This window comes from Mobula birostris, chromosome 6 (assembly GCF_030028105.1).
Source record: "Mobula birostris isolate sMobBir1 chromosome 6, sMobBir1.hap1, whole genome shotgun sequence".
Classification (NCBI taxonomy): Eukaryota; Metazoa; Chordata; class Chondrichthyes; order Myliobatiformes; family Myliobatidae; genus Mobula; species Mobula birostris.
This window is the reverse complement of record NC_092375.1, coordinates 165296557-165320321: the sequence shown is the minus strand read 5'-3', so window position 1 is coordinate 165320321 and position 23765 is coordinate 165296557. Positions and strand designations below refer to the sequence as shown.

The 23765-nt window shown below is 42.8% G+C and overlaps 1 protein-coding gene across 5 annotated transcripts in view; it reads left to right on the top strand.

Moving 5' to 3' along the window:
- The window catches only part of osbpl6 (oxysterol binding protein-like 6), a 168459-nt gene that overhangs the window by 111014 nt on the left and 33680 nt on the right, over window positions 1–23765 (top strand). For 4 of the 5 annotated variants that reach the window (XM_072261786.1, XM_072261784.1, XM_072261785.1 and 1 more), the window contains 5 exons: window positions 2438–2575; window positions 4531–4618; window positions 15393–15646; window positions 16055–16192; window positions 21876–21939. In XM_072261786.1, the coding sequence (XP_072117887.1) occupies window positions 2438–2575; window positions 4531–4618; window positions 15393–15646; window positions 16055–16192; window positions 21876–21939 (682 nt within the window). The remainder of the gene's footprint in view (window positions 1–2437; window positions 2576–4530; window positions 4619–15392; window positions 15647–16054; window positions 16193–21875; window positions 21940–23765) is intronic. The other variant, XM_072261788.1, reaches the window with a different exon arrangement.

The window sequence follows — 23765 nt, the reverse complement described above, 5'->3', positions numbered from 1 at the left end:
ACTAGTGCCTTTTCACGCCTCAGCAGTATTTCCTTGTTTTTATATTCTATTCCCCGTGAAATAAATGCCAACATTGCATTTGCCTTCTTTACCACAGACTCAACCTGTAAATTAGCCTTCTGGGATCTTGGATGAGGACTCCAGAGTCCCTCTGCACCTCTGATGTTTGAATTTTCTCCCCATTTTAATAATAATCTACACTTTTGTTCCTTTTACAAAAATGTATTATCATATATTTCCCAACACTGTATACCATCTGCCACTTTTTTGCCCAGTCTTCCAATTTGTCCACGTCCTGCTGCAATCGCATTGCTCCCTCAGCACTACCTACCCGTCTACCAATCTTCGTATCATCTGCGAACTTTGCGACAGAGCCATCAATTCCATTATCCAAATCACTGACGAATAACTTGAAAAGTAGTGATCCCAATGCTGACCCCTGAAGAACATCACTAGTCACTGGAAGCCAACCAGAAAAGGGCCCCCTTTATTCCCACTGGCTGCATCCTGCCTGTCAGCCGTTCCTCTATCCGTGCCAGTATCTTTACTGTAATACCATGGGATTTTATCTTGTTAAGCAGTCTCATGTGTGGCACCTTATCAAATGCCTTCTGAAAATCCAAGCAAATGACATCCTCTACCGCTCCTTTGTCCAAGCTTGAAGGAAGTGAGAGGAGCCAAAAGACCAAAGGAGAAATTATTGAGTGAGAACCAGATTTCTCGAACTTCCGGTAATTCCTCCCCTCACCATTCCCCATTCCTGTTTCCCTCTCTCACTTTATCTCCTTACCTGCTCATCACCTCCCTCTGCTGCTCCTCCTTCCCTTTCTTTCATGGTCTTCTATCCTCTCCTATCAGATTCACCCTCCTCTAGCTCTTTACCTTTTTCATCAATCAACTTCCCAACTCTTTACTTCACCCCTCCCCTTCTCCTGGTTCAGTCTATCACCTACCACCTTGTACTACTTCCTCCTCGCCTCACCTTCTTATTCTGTCTTCTTCCCTTCCTTTCCATTCCTAATGAAGGGTCTTGGCCTGAAACATTAAAAACAACATCAACATCAAAGATGTCCAAAACAACATCTTTTCTATAGATGTTGCCTGGCCTGCAGAGTTCCTCCAGCAGTTAGTGTGTGTTGTTTTGGATTTCCAGCGTCTGCAGATTTTCTTGTGTTTGTTTATATAAATGATTTGAATACAAATGCACAAGGCTTAATCAGTAAATAACAGTCAATTAGGAAGTGTTGGTGATGGTAAAGAAAGTCATGATAGATTTCAAGAGGATCTTGTTAGGTAAATAAGCTGACGAGTGCTAGATGGACTTAATACAGATTAAGTGTGAGGTGATACAGGTTTGGAAAGGTCAATCAGTGTAGGACTTGCACTATGAATAGTAAGGCAAGAGTGAATGTAATGGAAGAGAAGGATCTAGGGGCTCATTGAAAGTGGCATTCGTTTAGCATGCTGGCCTTCATCAGTCAAGACGTAGAGTTGCTGTTGTGGAAGTCATTGACAAGGCTGCACTGTGTACAATGTGGTCCCCCTGTTATACAAGAGATGTGGTTACACTGGAAAGACCACAGAAAAGATTTATGTGCGTGTTGTCAGAACTAGGGGGCTTGAATTAAAGGGAGAAGTTGAGCAGGCTAGATCCTTATAGCTTGGAGGGGGCAAACTACAAGGGTTTATAATTACGTTTATAATTACGAGATTATAATTCCCCAGTTTTGGACACCCCTACCCTTGGGAAAGGACCTTATAATTATAAGGTCCTTTCCCAAGGGTAGGGGTGTCCAAAACTGGAGAATGCAAGTTTAAAATGAGAGGGAGAAGATTTAATAGGGAGCTGAGGGGCATTTTCACACAGAGTATACAGGACGAGCTTTCAGAGGCGGTAACTAGAGCAGGTACAATAGTATCATTTAAGAAGCACATAGGTAAGTACTTGGAGGGGCAGGGCTCAGGGCCAAATATAGGGGCTGAATGCTGGAAGTTGGGTCCACCTTGCTGGGCTCCATGACCGACATGGACTCACGGGGCTGCGGGTCTTGTGTCCATGTTTTTTCACTCTATGACTTCATTTTGCTGCCCCGTGATTCTGCCAGCCAATTCATTAACACTGAAGTTAATACTACTACTACTTTATTTTGGATTTGCTGCATTATTCTGGTGGTTTAGAGCTCAAGATTACCTGGTATTGGATTAACTTGGAAACTGTCCATTTATCTAACAAACTGGATCATAATCATGTCTTCATAGGATTGTGGAATGCAGTATTCTGACATGAGATATTTCTTCAGAATACAGAATATAAGAAATATTTGCTATTAAGATCTCCGTCAGACTTTAAACCGATCGTCGTCTTGAATTTGAATCTACTAAACATAAAATTTTAAAAACAAAATCAGCCTTTTTTTGATTTTTTTTAAACTTTCAGCCAAGCGACAAGATTCATGTCACTATCCCATTGTCACAGCAGGACTCTAATGGGAGCAGGCTCTCTATGTCTGAATCAGTTTCGGAATTTTTTGATGCTCAAGAAGTACTTCTGTCAGCAAGCTCTTCAGAGAATGAGGTACAGCAAAACCATTGTAACTTTTTGTGCTTATAAAACTTTTTGGAGGGGCCTAGAAGTTTAAGTCTGGAATCTCAACCTTTTGCATTGTTTTTAGAATAGTGATAAAATTGTTTGCCTTTACACTCCATTTTCACAATCTCACAATGTTCCAACACTGCCTTGCAGTCAATGAAGTACCTTTTGAAGTTTTGTCACTGTTAAAGTGTGGACAATACCCTGCAAGCTCAGTAATCTGTTTTCATCTGTGTTGTTTGAAAGTGCCTGTTGGCCAGGAGACTATATAAATCCTCTACCTTTTCCAAATTGTGCTGGGGACCTTAAACGTGGGATGAAGAGGGTGGAGGGAGACAGCATAGCATATATTGTCTAAAATGTTGTATCTTAAAAGGCAATCTCCCTAGAATACCAATGTAATGTTCATACTGGTCTTTGGCGTGGGATTTTAGACAATAGATGCAGGAGTAGGCCATTCAGCCCTTCGAGCCAGCACTGCTATTCACCGTTATCATGGTTGATCATCCACAATCAGTACCCCGTTCCTGCATTCTCCCCATGTCCCTTGACTCCGCTATCTTTAAGACCTCTATCTAACTCTTTCTTGAAAGCATCTAGAGAATTGGCCTCCATTGCCTTCTGAGGCAGAGCATTCCACAGATCCACAACTCACTGGGTGAAGAAGTTTTTCCTCAACTCCATTCTGAATGGCCTACCCCTTATTCTTAAACTGTGGGCTCTGGTTCTGGTCTCCTCCAACATTGGGAACGTGTTTCCTGCCTCTAGTGTGTCCAATCCCTTAATAATCTCATATGTTTCAATCAGATCCCCTCTCACCCTTCTAAATTCCAGTGTATACAAGCCCAGTCGCTCCAATCTTTCAACATATGACAGTCCCGCCATCCCGGGAATTAATCTCATGAACCTACGCTGCACTCCCTTAATAGCAAGAATGTCCTTCCTCAAATTTGGAGACCAAAACTGCACACAATACTCCAGGTGTGGTCTCACCAGGGCCCTGTACAACTGCAGAAGGACCTCTTTGCTCCTATACTTAACTCCCCTTGTTATGAAGGCCAACATGCCTTTAGCTTTCTTTACTGCCTGCTATACCTGCATGCTTACTTTCAGTGACTGATGAACAAGGACACCTAGATCTCGTTGTACTTCCCCTTTTCCTAACTTGACACTGTTCAGATAGTAATCTGCCTTCCTCCACTTGCCACCAAAGTGGATAACCTCACATTTATCCGCATTAAACTGCATCTGCCCACTCACCCAACCTGTCCAAGTCACTCTGCATTCTCATAACATCCTCCTCACATTTCACACCGCCACCCAGCTTTAACACACAGCCTGCTGAATATTGTTAATAAAAGAGATTAAACACTTATTTAAAGATAAATACTGTCTAATTTTAACTTGCACAAGGTTCTCTTTCTTAGTTCAGTGGAAGGTTTGAGTTTGCCTGTTCTTTCGGGCATAACAAGTCATTTAGATATGAGCACTTCATGAGTAACATGTACAGAGTTATGGAGGCGCTCAGCAGATCAGGCAGAACCTAAGGAGGGAAAGGAGCAGATGACATTTCAGGTCAAGACTCTTCATCGGGATATTGTTTATGTTATACTATTTCTGTAATAGGGTACTGCACCACACTATCTCATGTCCCTGGAACAGGGTATGTTACTTACTGACACACTTAGAGTGTGACAACGTATTTTAAAACTTCAGTAGCCCTCTGAACTCTGGCTAGAATCTGTTCACTTCAGAAGTGTACTGCCCAAGAAAAGCCAGCATGTTAACCTTTTTTTTTCTCAAGCATGTCAGTCAAGCTGCAGTGATAATTGAGTTCTTTCTCTGCAAAAAATCAGTTATATTTGAACTTCTGGAATCAATTCCAGCCGTGACTTGGGTTCGTTATAAAAGAAATCAAATGTTACTCTTTATGACCCTAGGGATCCGATGATGAATCATACGTTAGCGATGTTAGTGACACTATTTCTGAAGACAATGCCAGTGTTGCAGAGAATGCTTCTCGTCGATGTATGTATAAGAATTCTCTTTATCTTTTTGTGGCAATGGAGATTTTTAAAAGTGCGTGTATATATGCAAGATAGGCTCTTGTCATTTTTATTCACCACCACAGGAGTTGCACACAAAAAAAATTCAGAAATATCTGTGGCATGGAAGTAGGGGTGTAGTTGATATCAAGAAGGAGTCTGTGAAAATATAGGAAGCCAGTGAAGTCGAATGGCTGTGTAATTGACAAATACATGTGCCACACACCTAAAATACTGGAGGAACTCAGCTAGTCAGTCAGCATCCGTGGAGTGGGAATAAGCAGTCAATGTTTTGGGCTGAGACACCTCTATCAGGATTATCCATATATATATGTGCACGCTGGTGTGCTTAGTTGAAAAGAAAAAGATGACCACATAGTCAAACAAAACAGTAGCTGCCAGGATGTGAAATGAAAACAGTAAATGCTCAAAGCACTCAGCATGTTGGGCAACAGCTGTGGAAAGAGAAGCAGATTTAAGTTTCAGATCATTGATGCAGTTCAATGAGATTATAATCAAAACAGTAAGATAGCAATGGATGAGAATTATGTTAATCATGTCAATAATTTTCTAGTTTTGACTCTATGTAATTTTAAATTCCTTATATGCATTAGCAGAGGAGGTAAGGAGAGATTAGTAGAACAAAGGGTACTTCTTTAATAGGGTGAAACTATATAGTAGTTAGAGTGTTAACAATGAATTAAACTTCTTTGTTTGAGTAATGCGTTGCAAACGTTGTATAGTCTGAGAAATTTCCTTTGGTCCATTGGTCGACATCCCCCATTTTCTCTAATACCTTGACTACCTTATTTTTCTCTTTCTGGTTCTGCCAAAGGGTCCTTAAATTGAAATGTTAACTTTCAAAAGCAGATTGCCCTTTAAAGATTTTCTTTACCTACTGTTTTTCCCCCAGCATTTTCAGTTTTCTTTGAGATTTCCAGCATCAGTTTTGCTCATTTTTCATTAACAGGTGAAGAAGACATTTTTTCATAGTGGAAGAAGGGATATTAAGGTTGTAGAATGATATTGTGCAGGTGTGGTAACTAATTATGTATGAATCAAAATATCAGCTTCAGGCAAGGAAAAAGGGAAATGCCCAATACACACAAAATGCTGGATGAACTCATCTGGTCTGGCAGCATCTATGTAATTTTGTCTGAATGGGAAACTGGGGAAATAATTAAAACCAAAGCTTGAGATGTGTGATGTGGAACTGACAGGAGCTGAACAATGTGGTCCGTGAAGTTGGTGAAAGAATTGTTTTCTCTTTTGCCTGTTTTACTGACTGGGGAAAGAGAATGCAGGCTCCGATGTGGGGTTGACATTTTAGAACAACCAATGATAGGCATTTTTTTGTGGCATGGTAAAGACTGTTTTAAAGGGGCTGTGGATGTTATCTGTTTGGCAATAACTTATCAAAGTAAGATACTTAGACCAAGATGGTTACATTGTGTGATCAGAAGTTTTGTAGAAGTTAGAGATTCTGGCAGATTTGGCAGTTGGACTGTGCAATCAAGTCAATCAAGATTTGAATAGCTCAGACTCAGCAGAAAGCAGCTGATTGGGCAATCGAGGTCAGGTGACCAAGCAGTTTGAAAAACTCAAACAGATCAATAGAGGGGTAGCTCGAGCAGAGTGGCCAGTGAGTGAGTGGGCAAGTGAAGGAGTGGAGCTTTGAGGCTTTGACGAGAAGAGGCGGAGGACGAGCTTGTTCCCAGTTAGTCTTTACAAATCCTCCTGAGACGGTGATGTGCCTCTCCTGTGAGATGTAGCAGTCTTGGGGGAACTCCCCTCTCCCGCAGAGTCACATCTACCAGAAGTGCATGCGGCTGGGCGAAATGGAAGACCGTGTAAGGAATCTGAACAGCAGCTGGATGACCTTCGACTCATAAGGGAGAATGAGGCAGTCATAGATGAGAGCTACAGGGAGGTAGTCACACCCAGGCTGCCGGAAACAGGTCGTTGGGTGACAGTCAGAGGGGGGAAAGCGAAGGTGAGTAGACAGGTAGTGCAGAGCACCCCTGTAGCCATTCCCCTGAATAATAAGTTTACTGTCTTGGATACTGTTGGTGGGGACGACCGACCAGGTGTGAGCCACGGTGGCAGGGCCTCCGGCACTGAATCTGACCCTGTGGTGCAGAAGGGTGGGACGGAGAAGAGGTGATCTGTCGTCATCGGAAACTCTATAGTCAGGGGAGGAGACAAGAGATTTTGTGGACATGAGAAGGACACCCGCATGGTTTGTTGCCTCCCGGGTTCCAGGGTCCGGGATGGCTCTGACCGGGTGCATGACATCCTGGTACGAGAGGGAAAACAATGAGAAGTCGTGATACACATTGGTACCAACAACATAGACAGGAAGAGGGATGAGGTCCTGAAGTGTGAGTTTCGGGAACCAGGCAGAAGGCTGAAGAACAGGACCTCAAGGGTGGCGTTCTCAGGATTACTGCCAGTGCTACAAGACAGTGATGGTAAGAATTGGAGGAGATGGCAGTTGAATGCGTGGCTGAGGAGTTGGTGCAGGGGGCAGGGTTTTAGATTTTTGGATCATTGGGATCTCTTCTGGGGAAGGTGGGACCTGCACGGATTGGATGGTTTGCACCTGAACTCGAGGGGGAGCAATATCCTTGCAGGTAGATTTGCTAGCATGGTTCGGGATGGTTTAAACTAAATTGCAAAGGAGATGGGACCCAGAGAGATAGAGCAGTGTAAGAAGTGCGTGGAGTAAAGCCAGATCAAACATATAAAGAGGCCTTGAGAAAAGAGAGGTAGAATAAATGGTGTAAAGGTAGTAAGGTAGAAGGGCTGAAATGTGTGTACCTCAATGCAAAAAGCATCAGGAACGAAGGCGATGAACTGAGAGCTTGGATACATACATGGAATTATGATGTAGTGGCCATTACAGAGACTTGGCTGGCACCAGGGCAGGAATGGATTCTCAATATTCCTGGATTTCAGTGCTTTAAAAGGGACGGGGGGGGGGCGAAGGGGAGGAGGGGTGGCATTTCTGGTCAGGGCTACTATTACAGCTACAGAAAGGGTGGGTAATGTAGCAGGATCCTCTTTTGAGTCAGTATGGGTGGAAGTCAGGAACAGGAAGGGAGCAGTTACTCTATTGGGGGTATTTTATAGGCCCCCTGGTAGCAGCAGAGATACCGAGGAGCAGATTGGGAGGTAGATTTTGGAAAGATGCAAAAATAACAGGGTTGTTATCATGGGTGACTTTAACTTCCCTAATATTGATTGGCACCTGATTAGTTCCAATGGTTTAGACGGGGCAGAGTTTGTTAAGTTTGTCTAGGACGGATTCCTGTCACAGTATGTGGACAGGCCGACCAGGGGGAGTGCCATACTAGATCTAGTACTAGGTAATGAACCGGGTCAGGTCACAGATCTCTCAGTGGGTGAGCATCTGGGGGACAGTGACCACCGCTCCCTGGCCTTTAGCATTATCATGGAAAAGGATAGAAACAGAGAGGACAGGAAAATTTTTAATTGGGGAAAGGCAAATTATGAGGCTATAAGGCTAGAACTTGCGGGTGTGAATTGGGATGATGTTTTTGCAGGGAAATGTACTATGGACATGTGGTCGATGTTTAGAGATCTCTTGCAGGATGTTAGGGATACATTTGTCCCGGTGAGGAAGATGAAGAATGGTAGGGTGAAGGAACCATGGGTGACAAGTGAGGTGGAAAATCTAGTCAGGTGGAAGAAGGCAGCATACATGAGGTTTAGGAAGCAAGGATCAGATGGGTCTATTGAGGAATATAGGGAAGCAAGAGAGGAGCTTAAGAAGGGGCTGAGAAGAGCAAGAAGGGGGCATGAGAAGGCCTTGGCTAGTAGGGTAAAGGAAAACCCCAAGGCATTCTTCAATTATGTGAAGAGCAAAAGGATGACAAGAGTGAAGGTAGGACCGATAGAGTTAAAGGTGGGAAGATGTGCCTGGAGGCTATGGAAGTGAGCGAGGTCCTCAATGAATACTTCTCTTCGGTATTCACCAATGAGAGGAAACTGGATGATGGTGAGGACAATATGAGTGAGGTTGATATTCTGGAGCATGTTGATATTAAGGAGAGGAGGTGTTGGAGTTGTTAAAATACATTAGGACAGATAAGTTCCTGGGGCCTGATGGAATATTCCCCAGGCTGCTCCACGAGGCGAGAGAAGAGATTGCTGAGCCTCTGGCTAGGGTCTTTATGTCCTCGTTGTCCTCAGGAATGGTACCGGAGGATTGGAGGGAGGTGAATGTTGTCCCCTTGTTCAAAAAAGATAGTAGGGATAGTCCGGGTAATTATAGACCAGTGAGCCTTAAGTCTGTGGTGGGAAAGCTGTTGGAAAAGATTCTTAGAGATAGGATCTCTGGGCATTTAGAGAATCATGGTCTGATCAGTGACAGTCAGCTTGGCTTTGTGAAGGGCAGACCGTGTCTAACAAGCCTGACAGAGTTCTTTGGGGAGGTGACCAGGCATATAGATGAGGGTAGTGCAGTGGATGTGATCTACATGGATTTTAGTAAGACATTTGACAAGGTTCCACATGGTAGGCTTATTCAGAAAGTCAGAAGGCATGGGATCCAGGGAAATTTGGCCAGGTGGATTCAGAATTGGCTTGCCTGCAGAAGGCAGAGGGTCATGGTGGAGGGAGTACATTCAGATTGGAGGATTGTGACTAGTGCTGTCCCACAAGGATCGGTTCTGGGACCTCTGCTTTTCATGATTTTTAATAATGACCTGGATGTGGGGGTAGGAGGGTGGGTTAGTAAGTTTGCAGACGACACAAAGGTTGGTGGTGTTGTAGTTAGTGTAGAGGATTGTCGAAGATTGCAGAGAGACATTGATAGGATGAAGAAGTGGGCTAAGAAGTGACAGATGAAGTTTAACCTGGAGAAGTGTGAGGAGGTACACTTTGGAAGGACAAACTCCAAGGCAGAGTACAAAGTAAATGGCAGGATACTTGGTAGTGTGGAGGAGCAGAGGGATCTGGGGGTACATGTCCACAGATCCCTGAAAGTTGCCTCACAGGTAGATAGAGTAGTTAAGAAAGCTTATGGGGTGTTAGCCTTAATAAGTCGAGGGATAGAGTTTAAGAGTCACGATGTAATGATGCAGCTCTATAAAACTCTGGTTAGGCCGCACTTGGAGTGCTGTGTCCAGTTCTGGTCACCTCACTACAGGAAGGATGTGGAAGCATTCGAAAGGGTACAGAGGAGATTTACCAGGATGCTGCCTGGTTTAGAGAGTATGCATTATGATCAGAGATTAAGGGAGCTGGGGCGTTACTCTTTGGAGAGAAGGAGGATGAGAGGAGACATGATAGAGGTGTACAAGATAATAAGAGGAATAGATAGAGTGGATAGCCAGCGCCTCTTCCCCAGAGCACCACTGCTCCATACAAGAGGACATGGCTTTAAGGTAAGGGGTGGGAAGTTCAAGGGGGATATTAGAGGAAGGTTTTTCACTCAGAGAGTGGTTGGTGCGTGGAATGCACTGCCTGAGTCAGTGGTGGAGGTAGATACACTAGTGAAATTTAAAAGACTACTGGACAGATGTATAGAGGAATTTAAGGTGGGGGGTTATATGGGAGGCAGGGTTTGAGGGTCGGCACAACATTGTGGGCCGAAGGGCCTGTACTATTCTATTATGTTCTATTATGTTCTCTATTGTGTTCTATTATTATTATGTTCAGTCAGGGAACAGATGTGATTTCTATAGAGCTGAGCAGGTTGGGAGAACGATTGGAGAAAAAATGTAAGAATAACTGGAGGAGATTAGAGTGGTGGGGTTGTTGAAATAGTACGTACAACATAGCACAGGAACAGATCTTTCAGCCCCTACTGTTGTGCCAATCTAATTAAACTAGTATTTGAATGCCTAACTAAGCTCATCCCTTCTGCCTACATGATGTTACATAAGAACATAAGAAATAGGAGCAGGAGTAGGCCATCTGGCCTGTCGAGCCTGCTCCACCATTCAATAAAGATCATGGGTGCTCTACCATAGACTCATTTCCACCCACCTGCCTTTTCCCCATAACCCTTAATTCCCCTACTATGCAAAAATCTATCCAACCTTGTCTTAAATATATTTACTGAGGTAGCCTCCACTGCTTCATTGGGCAGAGAATTCCAGACTCGCCACTCTTTGGGAAAAGCAGTTCCTCCTCATCTCCATCCTAAATTTACTCCCGTGAATCTTGAAGCTATATCCTCTAGTTCTAGTCTCACCTACCAGTGGAAACAACTTCCCTGCCTCTATATTATAATTTCATAATTTTATGTTTCTATAAAATCTCCTCCCATTCTTCTGAATTCCAGCGAGTACAGCCCCAGGTGACTCAATCTCTCCTCATAGTCCAACCCCTCATTTCTGGAATCAACCTGGTGAACCTCCTCTGCACTGCCTCCAAAGCCAGTATATCCTTCTTTAAGTAAGGAGACCAGAACTGCACGCAGTACTCCAGCTGCGGCCTCACCAGTACCTTGTACAGTTGCAGCATAACTTCCCTGCTCTTAGATTCACCTGCAAACCGATCTTTTGCAATTCATGCAGAAGCACTCCCAAGTCCTTCTGCATAGCAGCATGCTGCAATCTTTTATTATTTAAATAATAATCTGATCTTCCATTTTTCCTTCTAAAGTGGATGACCTTGCGTTTACCAACATGTACTCCATCTGCCAGACCCTTGTTCACTCACTTAACCTATCTATATCTCTCTGCAGACTCTCTGTATCTTCTGCACAATTTGCTTTTCCACTCAATTTAGTGTCATCAGCAAACTTAGCTACACTACACTTGGTCCCCTCTTCCAGATTGTTACAGTTGTGGGGCTTGCACCGACCCCTGCGGTACACCACTCACCACTGATTGTCAACCAGAGAAACACCCATGTATCCCAACTCTCTGCTTTCTATCAGTTTCTAACCAATTTTCTAACCATGCTAATACATCACCCCCAACCCTATGCATCCCTATCTTATGGGTAAGTCTTTTATGTGATACCTTATCAAATGCCTTCTGGAAATCCAAGTAAATAATGTATATCTGTTCCCCTCTGCCTACTGTGCTTGTTGTATCCTTAAAGAGCTCCAGTAAGGTTGTCAAACAGGACCTGCCTTTGCTGAATCCATGCTGCATCTGCCTGATGGATCCATTTCTTTCCAGATGCCTCACTATTTCTTCTTTAATGATAGCTTCAAGCATTTTCCCAACTACAGATGTTAAACTAACTGGTAGTTACCTGCCTTTTGCCTACGTCCTTTTTTGAACAGTGGTGTGACATTTGCCGCCTTCCAGTCCGCCACGATTTGCCCAGAATCCAGAGAATTTTGGTAAATTATCACTAAAGCCTCAGCGACAACTTTTGCCATTTTTTTCAGTACGTTGGAATGCATTCCATCAGGACTAGGGACCTTGTCTATCCTTAGGCTCACAAGTTTGCTCAGCACTCTCTCTTTAATGATAGCTATTGTATTGAGGTCCTTACCTCCTGTCGCACCCATAATATTTCTGTTCGGCATGTTGATGGCCATCCATTCTCTGCATATTCATGTACTTTTCTAGGAGCCTCTTAAATGCCTGTATTGTATTTGCCTTCACTACCTCCCCTGGAACACACTGCATCCTGTTGTGTGCATCTCCTTTGAACTTAAATCTTCTCACTTTAAATGCTTTCCCCCTACTATGAGACATTTTGACCCTGGGAAAAAGACACTGGATGTGTGCTCTATATATGCCTCTCAAATTTCTATCAGGTCTCCCTTTAACTTCCACTGCTCCAGAGAATCAATCTAAATTTGTCCAACCTCTTGACATAGCACATGCCCTCATGGTGTTCCACAGGGGTTGGTGTTGTGTCCACTACTTTTCAAGTTACATGTTAATGATCTGAATTACAAAATAGATGGCTTTGTGGCCAAGTTTGCAGATGATATGAAGATAGGTGAAAGGGCAGGGATTGTTGAGGAATCAGGGAGTCTGCAGAAGGCCTTGGACAGACTAGGAGAATGAGCAAAGAAGTGTCAGATAGAATACAGTATAGGTAAGTGAATGGTTATACAGTTTAGTGGAAGAAATGGGATATCTTGAAGTGGGAAGGAGAACAGCCAGAGGTCGTGGTACATATTGGTACCAACGACATAGGTAGGAAAAGGGAGGAGGTCCTGAAAAAAGACTACAGGGAGTTAGGAAAGAAGTTGAGAAGCAGGACCTCGAAAGTGGTAATCTTGGGATTACTGCCTGTGCCATGTGACATTGAGAATAGGAATAGAATGGGATGGAGGATAAATGCGTGGTTGAGGGATTGGAGCAGGGGGCAAGGATTCAGATTTCTGGATCATTGGGACCTCTTCTGGAGCAGGTGCGACCTGTACAAAAAGGACAGATTGCACTTGAATCCGAGGGGGACCAATATCCTGGCGAGGAGGTTTGCTAAGGCTTTTGGGGGGAGTTTAAATTAGAATTGCTGGGGGCGGTGGGAGTGGTTCATTTTGGTAGGTCAAATATGATGGCAGAATATAGTATTAATGGTAAGACTCTTGGCAGTGTGGAAGATCAGAGAGAACTTGGTGTCTGAGTCCATAGGACACTCAAAGCTGCTGCGCAGGTTGACTCTGTGGTTAAGAAGGCATACAGTGTATTGGCCTTCATCAATCGTGGGATTGAGTTTAAGAGCCGAGAGGTAATGTTGCAGCTAAATAGGACCCTGGTCAGACCCCACTTGGAGTACTGTGCTCAATTCTGGTCGCCTCACTGTAGGAAGGACGTGGAAACCATAGAAAGGGTGCAGAGGAGATTTACAAGGATGTTGCCTGGATTGGGGAGCATGCCTTATGAGAACAGGTTGAGTGAACTCAGTCTTTTCTCCTTTGAGCGACGGAGGATGAGAGGTGACCTGATAGAGGTGTCCAAGATAATGAGAGGCATTGATCGTGTGGATAGTCAGAGGTTTTTCCCAGGGCTGAAATGGTTAGCACGAGAGGGCATAGTTAGGTGCTTGGAAGTAGGTACAGAGGAGATGTTAGGAATAGGTTTTTTACGCAGAGAGTGGTGAGTGTGTGGAATTGGCTGCCGGCGGCGGTGGTGGAGGCGGATACGACAGGGTCTCTTAAGAGACTCCTGAATAGATACATGGAGCTTAGAGGGCTATGGGTAAAGCCTAGGTAGTTCTAAGGTAGGGACATGTTCAGCACAGCTTTGTGGGAGAAGTGCCTGTGTTGTGCTGTATGTTTTCTATGTTTTATGTTCTAAATAAAAGTATAGACTATTTTCTAAATAGGGAGCAAATTCAGAAATCGGAGGCGTAAGGGGACTTGGGAGCCTAGGGCAGTATTCCCCAAAGGTTAACTTGCAGATTGCGTCGGTTAGTAAGGAAGGCAAATGCAATGTTAGCATTCATTTCAAGAGGACTAGAACATAAAGGCAAGGATATAGTTCTGAGGCTTAGTAAGGCATTGGTTAGACTGTATTTGGAGCATTGTGAGCAATTTTGGGCCTCATATCAAATAAATAATGTGCTGGCATTGGAGACATCCGGAGGCTTGTGAATAGTGAGGGGGTCAAAGGTTACAGGGAGGAGGTGGGAGACTGGGGTTGAGAGGGAAAATAAATCAGCCACAGTTGAATGGCGGAGCATACTCGATGGGCCAACTGGTCTAATTCCGCTCCTAGATCTTGGTGAATCTCTTTTGCACCCAATTCATTCCTATAATGGGGTGACCAGATTTGAATGCAATCTCCATTGTAGCCTAACTAAAGTTTGATAAAGCTACAACATAACTTTGTGACTCTTCAACTCAGTGCCTCGACTGATAAAGGCAAGCATGCCATATCCCACCTTCACCATCCGATCAACCTCTACAGCCACTGTCAGAGAGCTATAGACTTGGACCTCAAGATCCCTTTGTATAGCAATGCTGTTAAGTGTCTTGCCATTAACAGTACCTTTACATCTGATCTCCCAAAGTGCAGCTCCTTGCACCTGATGAGATTAAACTCATTCTGCCACTTCTCCCACCATATTTGCAACTGATCTGAGGTCTATCCCAGTGTACCCGTTTGACATCCTTCTGCACTGTCCACGGTACCACTAACCTCTGTATCATCTGTGAACCTGCCAGCCAGCCCACCCACCCATAAAATGAAGGGGAAGCTAACTCCTGTACTTGTAACTTTCTGATGGGTGTGGTTCACTGTAGTTTTAATACATCTAATGAAATGCACGCAAAGCCAATGGGAATGAGGAATTTGAATTTAATGAGCCTCATTGCGAAGTATATTGCAGGAGTGATATCCCAAAGCAAACGCGGCAGCGTGTAACTGAATTTTAAAACATAATTACTTAAGCTTCCTACTCTGAGTAATGCTTCACCACATACAAATTCTGGGTGATAATGAGCAAGTGAGTCATGAAATTGTATTCCTGCAAATAATAATATTTAATTACCCAGAAATCTTTTATTTTCAGGTCCAGATACAATAGGACTATTGGGAATGCAATTAAATGGTTTCCATGGCTACAACCATTTTTTGTTTTATATGAGAAAATTTTGCAAGCATATAAATGATTTTTAATTAAACTGTTAAATGTGAACTGCAATAACTGACCTTCAGATTAATTGTTTTATCTTGCTGCTACATTTTTGAAAATTTCTGTGGGCCAAAATTTAAATATTCATAACACCAAGGAAATGGTAGTTAATATTTTGAGATAATTTACAAGAATCACTCTTTTTATATTGGTGTTTAATAATTTTGTTGCAGTTTCTGATGGTGAACTCATGGGGGGGGTGTTTCGAAATGGCAGACGCACATGCCTTCCAGCACCTTCACCTGATACAAGTAGCATTAATCTGTGGAACATTCTGAGAAATAATATTGGAAAAGACTTGTCCAAGGTTTCTATGCCAGTTGAGCTGAATGAGCCCCTGAATACTCTGCAGCATCTCTGCGAGGAATTGGAATACTCCGAATTGTTAGACAAGGCTGCTGAAACAGATGATCCATATGACCGAATGGTAATTCAGAGCTGATTCGCCCATTGATTTTGTGTTGCTCAATGTCAATGTTTAATTAAATATTTGACTGGTTATTCTACCCTGAAAAATCCTTAAATAGCTCAGAATTTAAACAAAGTTATAGATAATATTAAACAAAGATTGTAATATTTTTGAGCATTGCAAATTCTGCTGTTGTACTTTAACAAACTCTTGGTTGGAATACAGTTTGAAACATTAAACTTGATGTTTTCTTTAGTCTAACAACTAAAATTAAAATCTTGAATGCCTTGTTCAGAAATCAGATGAATAATTTGACCTGAATAACTTTATTAAAAATCTACACCAACATAATGTAACAACATTTACAATGAATATAAATTCATAACATGACATATATTTAACTTCAAATTTGTTCCTATTTTTCAGGTTATGATTGCTGCATTTGCAGTTTCAGGATATGCTACAACATATTACAGAGCCACATTTAAGCCCTTTAACCCAGTCCTTGGAGAGACATATGAATGTATTCGAGAAGACAAGGGATTCAGGTTCTTTGCAGAACAGGTATAATTCATATCGTATCCACTACTCTATAATTAGTTTCAAGGAAAAACTTGTGTTCTCTAGTGTTCCACAGGGCTTCATAAAAAGATTTTCAAATATAGGGTAAAGTGAAGGACAGTAATTGAGAACTTCTTCCATGAATCTTAACACTTCAAAATGTAAAATGATCATGAATAAAATATACATAATCTATTAGTTGAAATTGAGCATCTTCCATACATTAACATTGCCTATTTAATTTTATATATGTAATTCTAACAACTAAACAAACTCAGAGCAAAAATACATCTGTGTGTCAAAAAAATTATAAATTATAGCGGAAGTCTACTGAAGTCGCGTTTGGTTGAAAGATTCCTCAAAGACTATGATAATTACCCTTGTCTCTCCTCAGAATTTAACTCTGTTTCTGTGCTGTGGTATGGACAAGCACTTAGAAGTTGACATTGATGTTGTTTAAAGGCACTTTTCATTGATCCTGTTCCTGATGTTATGGAGGAGGCTGATAAGATGATGATTATTTGGGTTAAATTTATCTTGCCTTTGATACATGGTATATGCGTGAACAATTTTCATTGTTAGATAGATGCTGCTGCCATACTGCATTGGACAGGTTGGTGCAGGAAGCCAGTTGGATAAAGTGTGCGGTTGTTCAGTATGTCCACTCCCAGCTAAATGTCTTACTGAGAGAGAGAGATTGTCATCAGTGATAGTGGAAACTTGTGAGTCAGCTTACCTCTGACCATAGGCTGCCTGTTCACTCGTGTTCCCCAGCCCCCTTCCACATTAGCTTGTCGACCATTCACTGACTGCAAACTGAATTCTCAGCCAATGATCAGAATCAGAATCTGGTTTAATATCACTGGCATATGTTATGAAATTTGTTAATGGCAGCAGTACAATGCAATACATAATAATATAGAAAAAATAGATAAGTAAGTCAATTACACACTAAGTACGTATGTACAAACGTTTGTAAAAATAATATGAAAAAAGGTGAGTCAGTGTTCGTGGGTTCAATGTCCATTTAGGAATCAGACAAAGGAGGGGAAGAAGATGTTGCTGAATTGCGGAGTGTGTGCCTTCAGACTCCTGTGCCTCCTTCCTGGTGGTAACAATGAGATGAGGGTGTGTCCTGGGTAACGGGGGTCTTTAATAATGGCTGCCACCTTTCTGAGGTACCCCTCCTCGAAGAGGTCTTGGATACTACAGAGGCTAGTACCCTAGATGGAGCTGACTAATTTTACAACTTCCTGTGCAACACACACAAAATGCTGGAGGAACTCAGCAGGCCAGGCAGCATCTATGGGGAAAAAGTACAGTTGATGTTTCGAGCCGAAGCCCTTCAGCAGGTACTTTTTTCCATAGATGCTGCCTGGCCTGCTGAGCTCCCCTAGCATTTTGTGTTAGTTGCTCGGATTTCCAGCATCTGCAGATTTTCTCTTGCTTACAACTTTCTGTAGCTTCTATCAATCCTGTGCAGTAGCACCACACCACCACCCCCCCCCAACCCCCCATACCATCACATTCATGGCCACCTATCCTCCCGACTCCAGTCCTCAGCCATCCACACCTCCTGACTTCTGTCACCAGTCACCCAGCTCTTCCAGGGCCTGTTAGATCCCAATGTTTTGGTGACTCAAGGTTGTTCGAAAGTTAAGATTGAAGCGTAAAGTTCCTTACGATAATTTTGTTAAGCATTATAAGAATAATGGCAACAAGGGGGAAGGAAAGAGAGCAGTAAAGAGCTTAGGGGAAGTGTAAAGCAAAGAGTCTGAGAAAAGATGGTTTTGGCCTTCTTATACCAGACTATTCCATTAATTCCATTGCTTGAATTAGCCAATCAGATAGCCCCTATTCAAATAATGTGATGAGTGCCACTGAAGCTAAGAAGTTTCCAGAAAAGTACAAAGGCACTAAAAAAACATTGAAAAGTTACATGTATACAGGTCATTATATAAAAACACAAACAAGCAGAAGAAAGTTAAACTACAAGGAAAATATCAATTCTACAGTCCAATCCAACAGATCCAATCTCCTGTCATAAAGGAAGTGTGTAACAGGCAGTTAGTAGCAATGGTTCAGTACACCTTGATCGCCACTGAAGTGTGCAGCAACACAGTGGACGTTGGCATTCTATGCAGAGCTCTTTTGATGCGCTTGTATCAAAGCATCAATTTCTAAACCTGTGGCTTTTTACAGGTCAACACACACAAAACCAATAGAGTCATGATGAAGGGTCTCGGCCCGAAACGTCGACTGTTTATTATTTTCCATAGTTGCTGCCTGGCCTGCTGCATTCCTCCAGCTTTTTGTGTCTGTTTCTCCAACACACACAATGCTGGAGGAACTCAGCAGCTCAGGCAACATCTACAGTCTGTACAGGTACTGTTTACTGGTCATGCTAGCCAATGACATAAAAGTCCAGACAGTGAGGATGAAATTCAGCAGATGCTGCTACATGACGCTTCGCACACCACATGACGTGAATAGGAGTACTAGTGATCTAGTCAGCCCCTTCAGCCTGTCCCTTCATCCAGTGAGATCACAGCTGGTCCAACTTTAGCCTTGAAATAGCTCTCCTGCTCTCATCCATGTTCCTTGACCCACTGGTAGTATAACCATCTGCTATTCCCACCTTGAATATATTCCAGGTCTTTTTTTCCACAGTTTCCTAGAGAAGAGAATTCCAAAGGTTAAGAGTTCAGAAATTCCTTTTCATCTCCATGAAGCAAACAGTCCTTATTCTGAATATATTCACTTTAAATCCAAACATATCATCTGAGGAAACATCCTCTTAGCATCTCAATCTGCTCGGTCTGTCTTTTTCATTCTCTCAATTACCCTCGTGAACCTTCTCAACAACAGCCACTGTCTCTAATCTCAACCCACTCAACCATCCAAATTCCATGCTGTGCTCCAGATGCAATCTCACCAGCACTTGTAGAACTGCATGAAAGCATTCCTACATTTATACTCCATGCCCTTACAATAAAGGCCACCATTCCTTTAGCTTTCCTAATTACTTGCTGCCCTTGCTAGTTAACTTTCTTCCCATCCCACTTCCAGTCTAGTATACAGCATTCAGTGTTCACATGCAGACCCTGAGCTTTAGTTTGCCTGCCACCACTTTAATTCACCGGCCCAATCCACTCCAATCTATTTTGGTGGGCATCTGTACTGTTATAACGAGGCCCAACACAAATTCAAGGTACAACATGCCATCTTCCATCTGGGCATGTTGCAGCCTTCAGAACTCAATGTCGAATCTTCCAGCTTTAGATTAGCCCCTCATGCTTTAATCTACATCAGGAATGGCAAGTTTTGCCTGCCATCCCTTTTTCTGCTCTTGCTTTTGTGGCCTCGCCACGCGTGTTACACACTTTACAGCACCAACGATGTAGCACACTCGCAAAAGAACTTAATTACCCTTTCACCCTTTCTGGGAAATGTCCTTTGTTCTACTCATTGCCCTCTCCTACCTTCTCTACTGCCTAAACTAACTTGACACTACCTTTCTTAATCCTCACCTTAATTCAGTATTTTTTTTAATCGAAGTAAAAAATAATCATCTTATGCTGGAAGTCTGACATCTTCTGATGAAGACGCAATTGTTCAGTCAGACGGTGCTTAGGGCAGACTGGAGAACTCATCACCTTCCCACAGGAAAGAGTACAGAGAAAACTTAAAGGATGTTGCTGGGTCTGGAAGACTTGATTTACAAGGAAAGATTGAATAGGTTAGGATATTATTCCTTGAAACGTAGAAGATTAAGGAGAGACTTGGTAGAGGCATACAAAATTATGAGGGGTATAGGTAGAGTAAATGTAAGCAGGCTTTTTCCACTGAGGTTTGGTGGACTATCACCATAGGTCATAGGTTAAGGAAGAAAGGTGAAAAGTTTAAGGGGACCATGAGGAGAACCAACTCCTCTCGGAGGGGAGTGAGTGTGTGGAATGAACTGCCAGTGCAAGTGGTCCGTAGCAGCTCTATTTCACCGTTTAAGAGAACTTTGGATCGATACATTGATTTTAGGGAATGGAGGGCTATGGTCTGGGTACAGGTAGATAGGACTAGGCAGTTTAAATGGTTCGGCATAGACTAGATGGGTTGAAAGGCCTGTTTCTGTGACTAAAACACAACAGTTATCTGCACAGATGCTGCTGAACGTCTCCAGAACATTGCTATGGGGTATCTTTTTCTGTGTACTGTAGAATTGAACAGTCTATTCAGCAATCTGTAGATGCTCTTTTCAGCCAGTGCTTGTAGTGCCGTAACTAATCAAAAGGATTCATGGGGAAACTGTTCGATCTAATCGCTTACACTCCAGAGCCAGGGTTAACACAAACACAATTATTGAGCCACAGGATACAGGCAGCACTTGCACATGTCCGTGTCAGAGGCAGATTTCTAAATTCCTGGGGACTCATTCACTTGAAGCATCCATGGGGATAAGCCTGATAGTCAATATCCTACAAACGTCAGGTCCCCTGCCAACAGTTCCTCCTGTACAACACCAGTCCCTGAGAGTCAACATCCTGCAAATGAGAGGTGCTCACAACACCAGTCCCTGACGATTAAGGTGGATGACAAAAACCCTGCAGGAAGAAGATCACTTTCTGTATATTGGGGAAACTGGGAAATTGGTTTATTATAATCACAAGTATAGAGGTACAGTGAAAACCTTGTTTCTGCAGATCAATTTGTTAGAACAGTACATTGAGGTGGAGGTTAGTAATAAAATTCATCGCTACTCACAGTGTGCCAGTACAGACTTTGGCCCTCTGAGTACATCGGGACCTGCAATGGGCACAGCTCGAGGTGAACCAGGCAGCATGACCCTCGCTCTCCTGTATGCTTCTAAGATTCAGAGTATTTACAGCAGACACTTCGAAACATTGGGCACTGATACTGCTACAAAACCCTGTAAATCCATTGGCAGGGTAAGCAAACCAACGTCACTGCCCTGTTCCAGGCGATAATCTCCAGCACTGAGGCACTAATTTCACTCATCTGGCTCTGCTGGGCCAGGCCAAGTTGTCCACAAGCCTGACTCCACACTCCCTACGACAGAGCTGTTTCATTTTACCTGGTGTGGGAGAAAAGACTCGAGTGTGTTCTTCAAGCGGATACCGGTGAACTGCAAACAAGAGAGAATCTGCAGATGCTGGAAATCAAAGTAATACCCACAAAATACAGGAGGAACTCAGTGGGCCAGGCCGTGTCAATGGAGTAGAGTAAACAGTTGACATTTTGAGCTGAGACCCTTAATCAGGACCTGTGACTGCCTGGCCCATAACTGTTCTGAGTTGAGAGGAGCATTCAGGTTGACACTGAGAGTCTCAGGTCCATGTGTTGGGAACATTCAGGTGGCCTTCTATAATTCGCAGGCAGAACACATCACCTCCAAAATACTTTCTTTGCAAAATTGGCAGTCCTGCATTGGCCTGCTCAGTCACCTCAGAACTGGAGTGGAAATAAATCATCCTCAAAATTGAGGTAACTACTCGTGAAGTAGGAATGTGGAGCTGCAAAATTTGCAGCGACATTTGAAATATTGTTAGCACTTGTTGCTGCTTGTATGACTCTTGGAGTTGCTTATTTCCTTTAAGTTATAATTCCTGTTGTTCAGACAAAGCATATGTACCCTGTACTTTGTCACTTTTCGAGTATTTTCATTTTCCAGGTCAGCCACCACCCACCCATTTCTGCCTGTCACTGCGAATCAAAGAAATTTGTGTTTTGGCAAGGTATGCACGTCTAACGTTCTTTAGCAAATGAAAGTTAACTTCCCATCGTGGTCATTGTATCTGAAGTAGACAATCTAATTTTTCTGTATGTGATTTAAATTGTATTGGGTCACTATGAATTTTCCTCGGTTCACTTTTTTTTTTTACAAGCCTCAAACAAACTCCTGGAGGAACCAGGTGGGGAGGGGAAGATGAACGAAGAAAGAAGCAAGCTAACTAAGCATATAAGTGTGTGAGGGTGTAAAACACAAGGGGCCTTGGGTTATGATAAATTAAAAAATTCAATGTTCATACCATTGGGTTCTAACTTAACCCAAGCAAAATGTGTGATACTGCTCAAAAACGAGGAACTGGCTGAGAATTTAGGAGATCTGTGTGGGGGCAATTTGGAGTCTGGTGAATATTTTTAACTTGTGTGTGGGCATTTAAAAGGATGTTTGATCGATAACTGAATATTAGATATTAGCAAAATAAATTATAAGAAATTAAAGGGAAGATTATTGAGGGTAAGTGAATACATGGGACAGAAATTGTAGGATTGTGTTTATTCACTACAGCTCCGTGTTGAACACCATCATATTTTCAATTCTAATCAACAAGCTCCAAAAGCTGGGCCTCTGTACCTCCTTCTGCAAATGGATCCTTGACTTCCACACTGGGAGACCGCAGTCTGTGGGGATTGGAAATAACATCCCCTCCTCGCTGATGCACCTCAAGGATGTGCGCTCAGCCCACTGCTCTACTCTGTCTACACCCACAACTGTGTGGCTCGGCACAGCTCAACATCTGTAAATCTGCCGATGAGACAGCTATTATTGGTAGAATTTCAGGTGGTGATGTGGTGGTGTGCAGGAGCGAGACAGACCAGCTGGCTGAGTAGTGACACAGCAACAACCTGGCACTCAGCATCATTAAGATCAAGGAACTGATTGTGGATTTCAGGAAAGGGGAGTCGAGAGATCACACGCGAGTCCTCATCGAGGGATCAGCTCCTGGGTGTCAACACTTCTGAGGATCTATACTGCACCCAATATATTGATGCAATTGCAAATAAGACATCACATTGGTTATATTTCATTAGAAGTTTGAGGAAACTTGGTATGTCACCAATAGCACTCTCAGATTTCTAAAGATGCACTGTGGAGAGCCCTCTAACTGGTTGCATCACTGGTTGGAGAGACTGGAAAAAGCTGCCAAAAGTTGCAGACTCTGCCAGCTCCACCATGGGCACTAGCCTCCCCAGCATCCAGAACACCTTCAAAAGGCAATCCCTCAAAAAGGTGGCAACCATTATTAGGGACCCCCATCACCCACGACATGCCCTCTTCTCATTGCTACCATCAAGGAGGAAGACACATGCTCAACGTTTCAGGAACAGCTTCTTTCCCTCCGCCATCATATTTCTGAATGGACAATGAAACCATGAACACTACCTCACTATTTATTTGCTCTCTTTGCACTATATACTTCATTTGCATATATATTTCTTTTTGTACTTTATTGTTATGTATTGTAAAACAACAAATTTCATGATGTATACCACTGATATTAAATCTTGATTCTGAGAATTGTAGTGTACGGGTGATTTGCAGGTAGAAAGGAAGTGTTCAAAGTTCAAAATAGATTTATTATTAATGTACATGTTACCATATATTACCTTGAGATTCATTTTCTTGCGGGCATTTACAGGAAAAAATACAAAGAATTTATGAACAGCAATACATAAACACTTACAAGCAACTGGTGTGCAAAGGAAGACAAACTGCAAATTTTTAAAAAACTGAGAACATGAGTTGTAAAGAGTCCTTGAAAATGAGTCAGTAAGT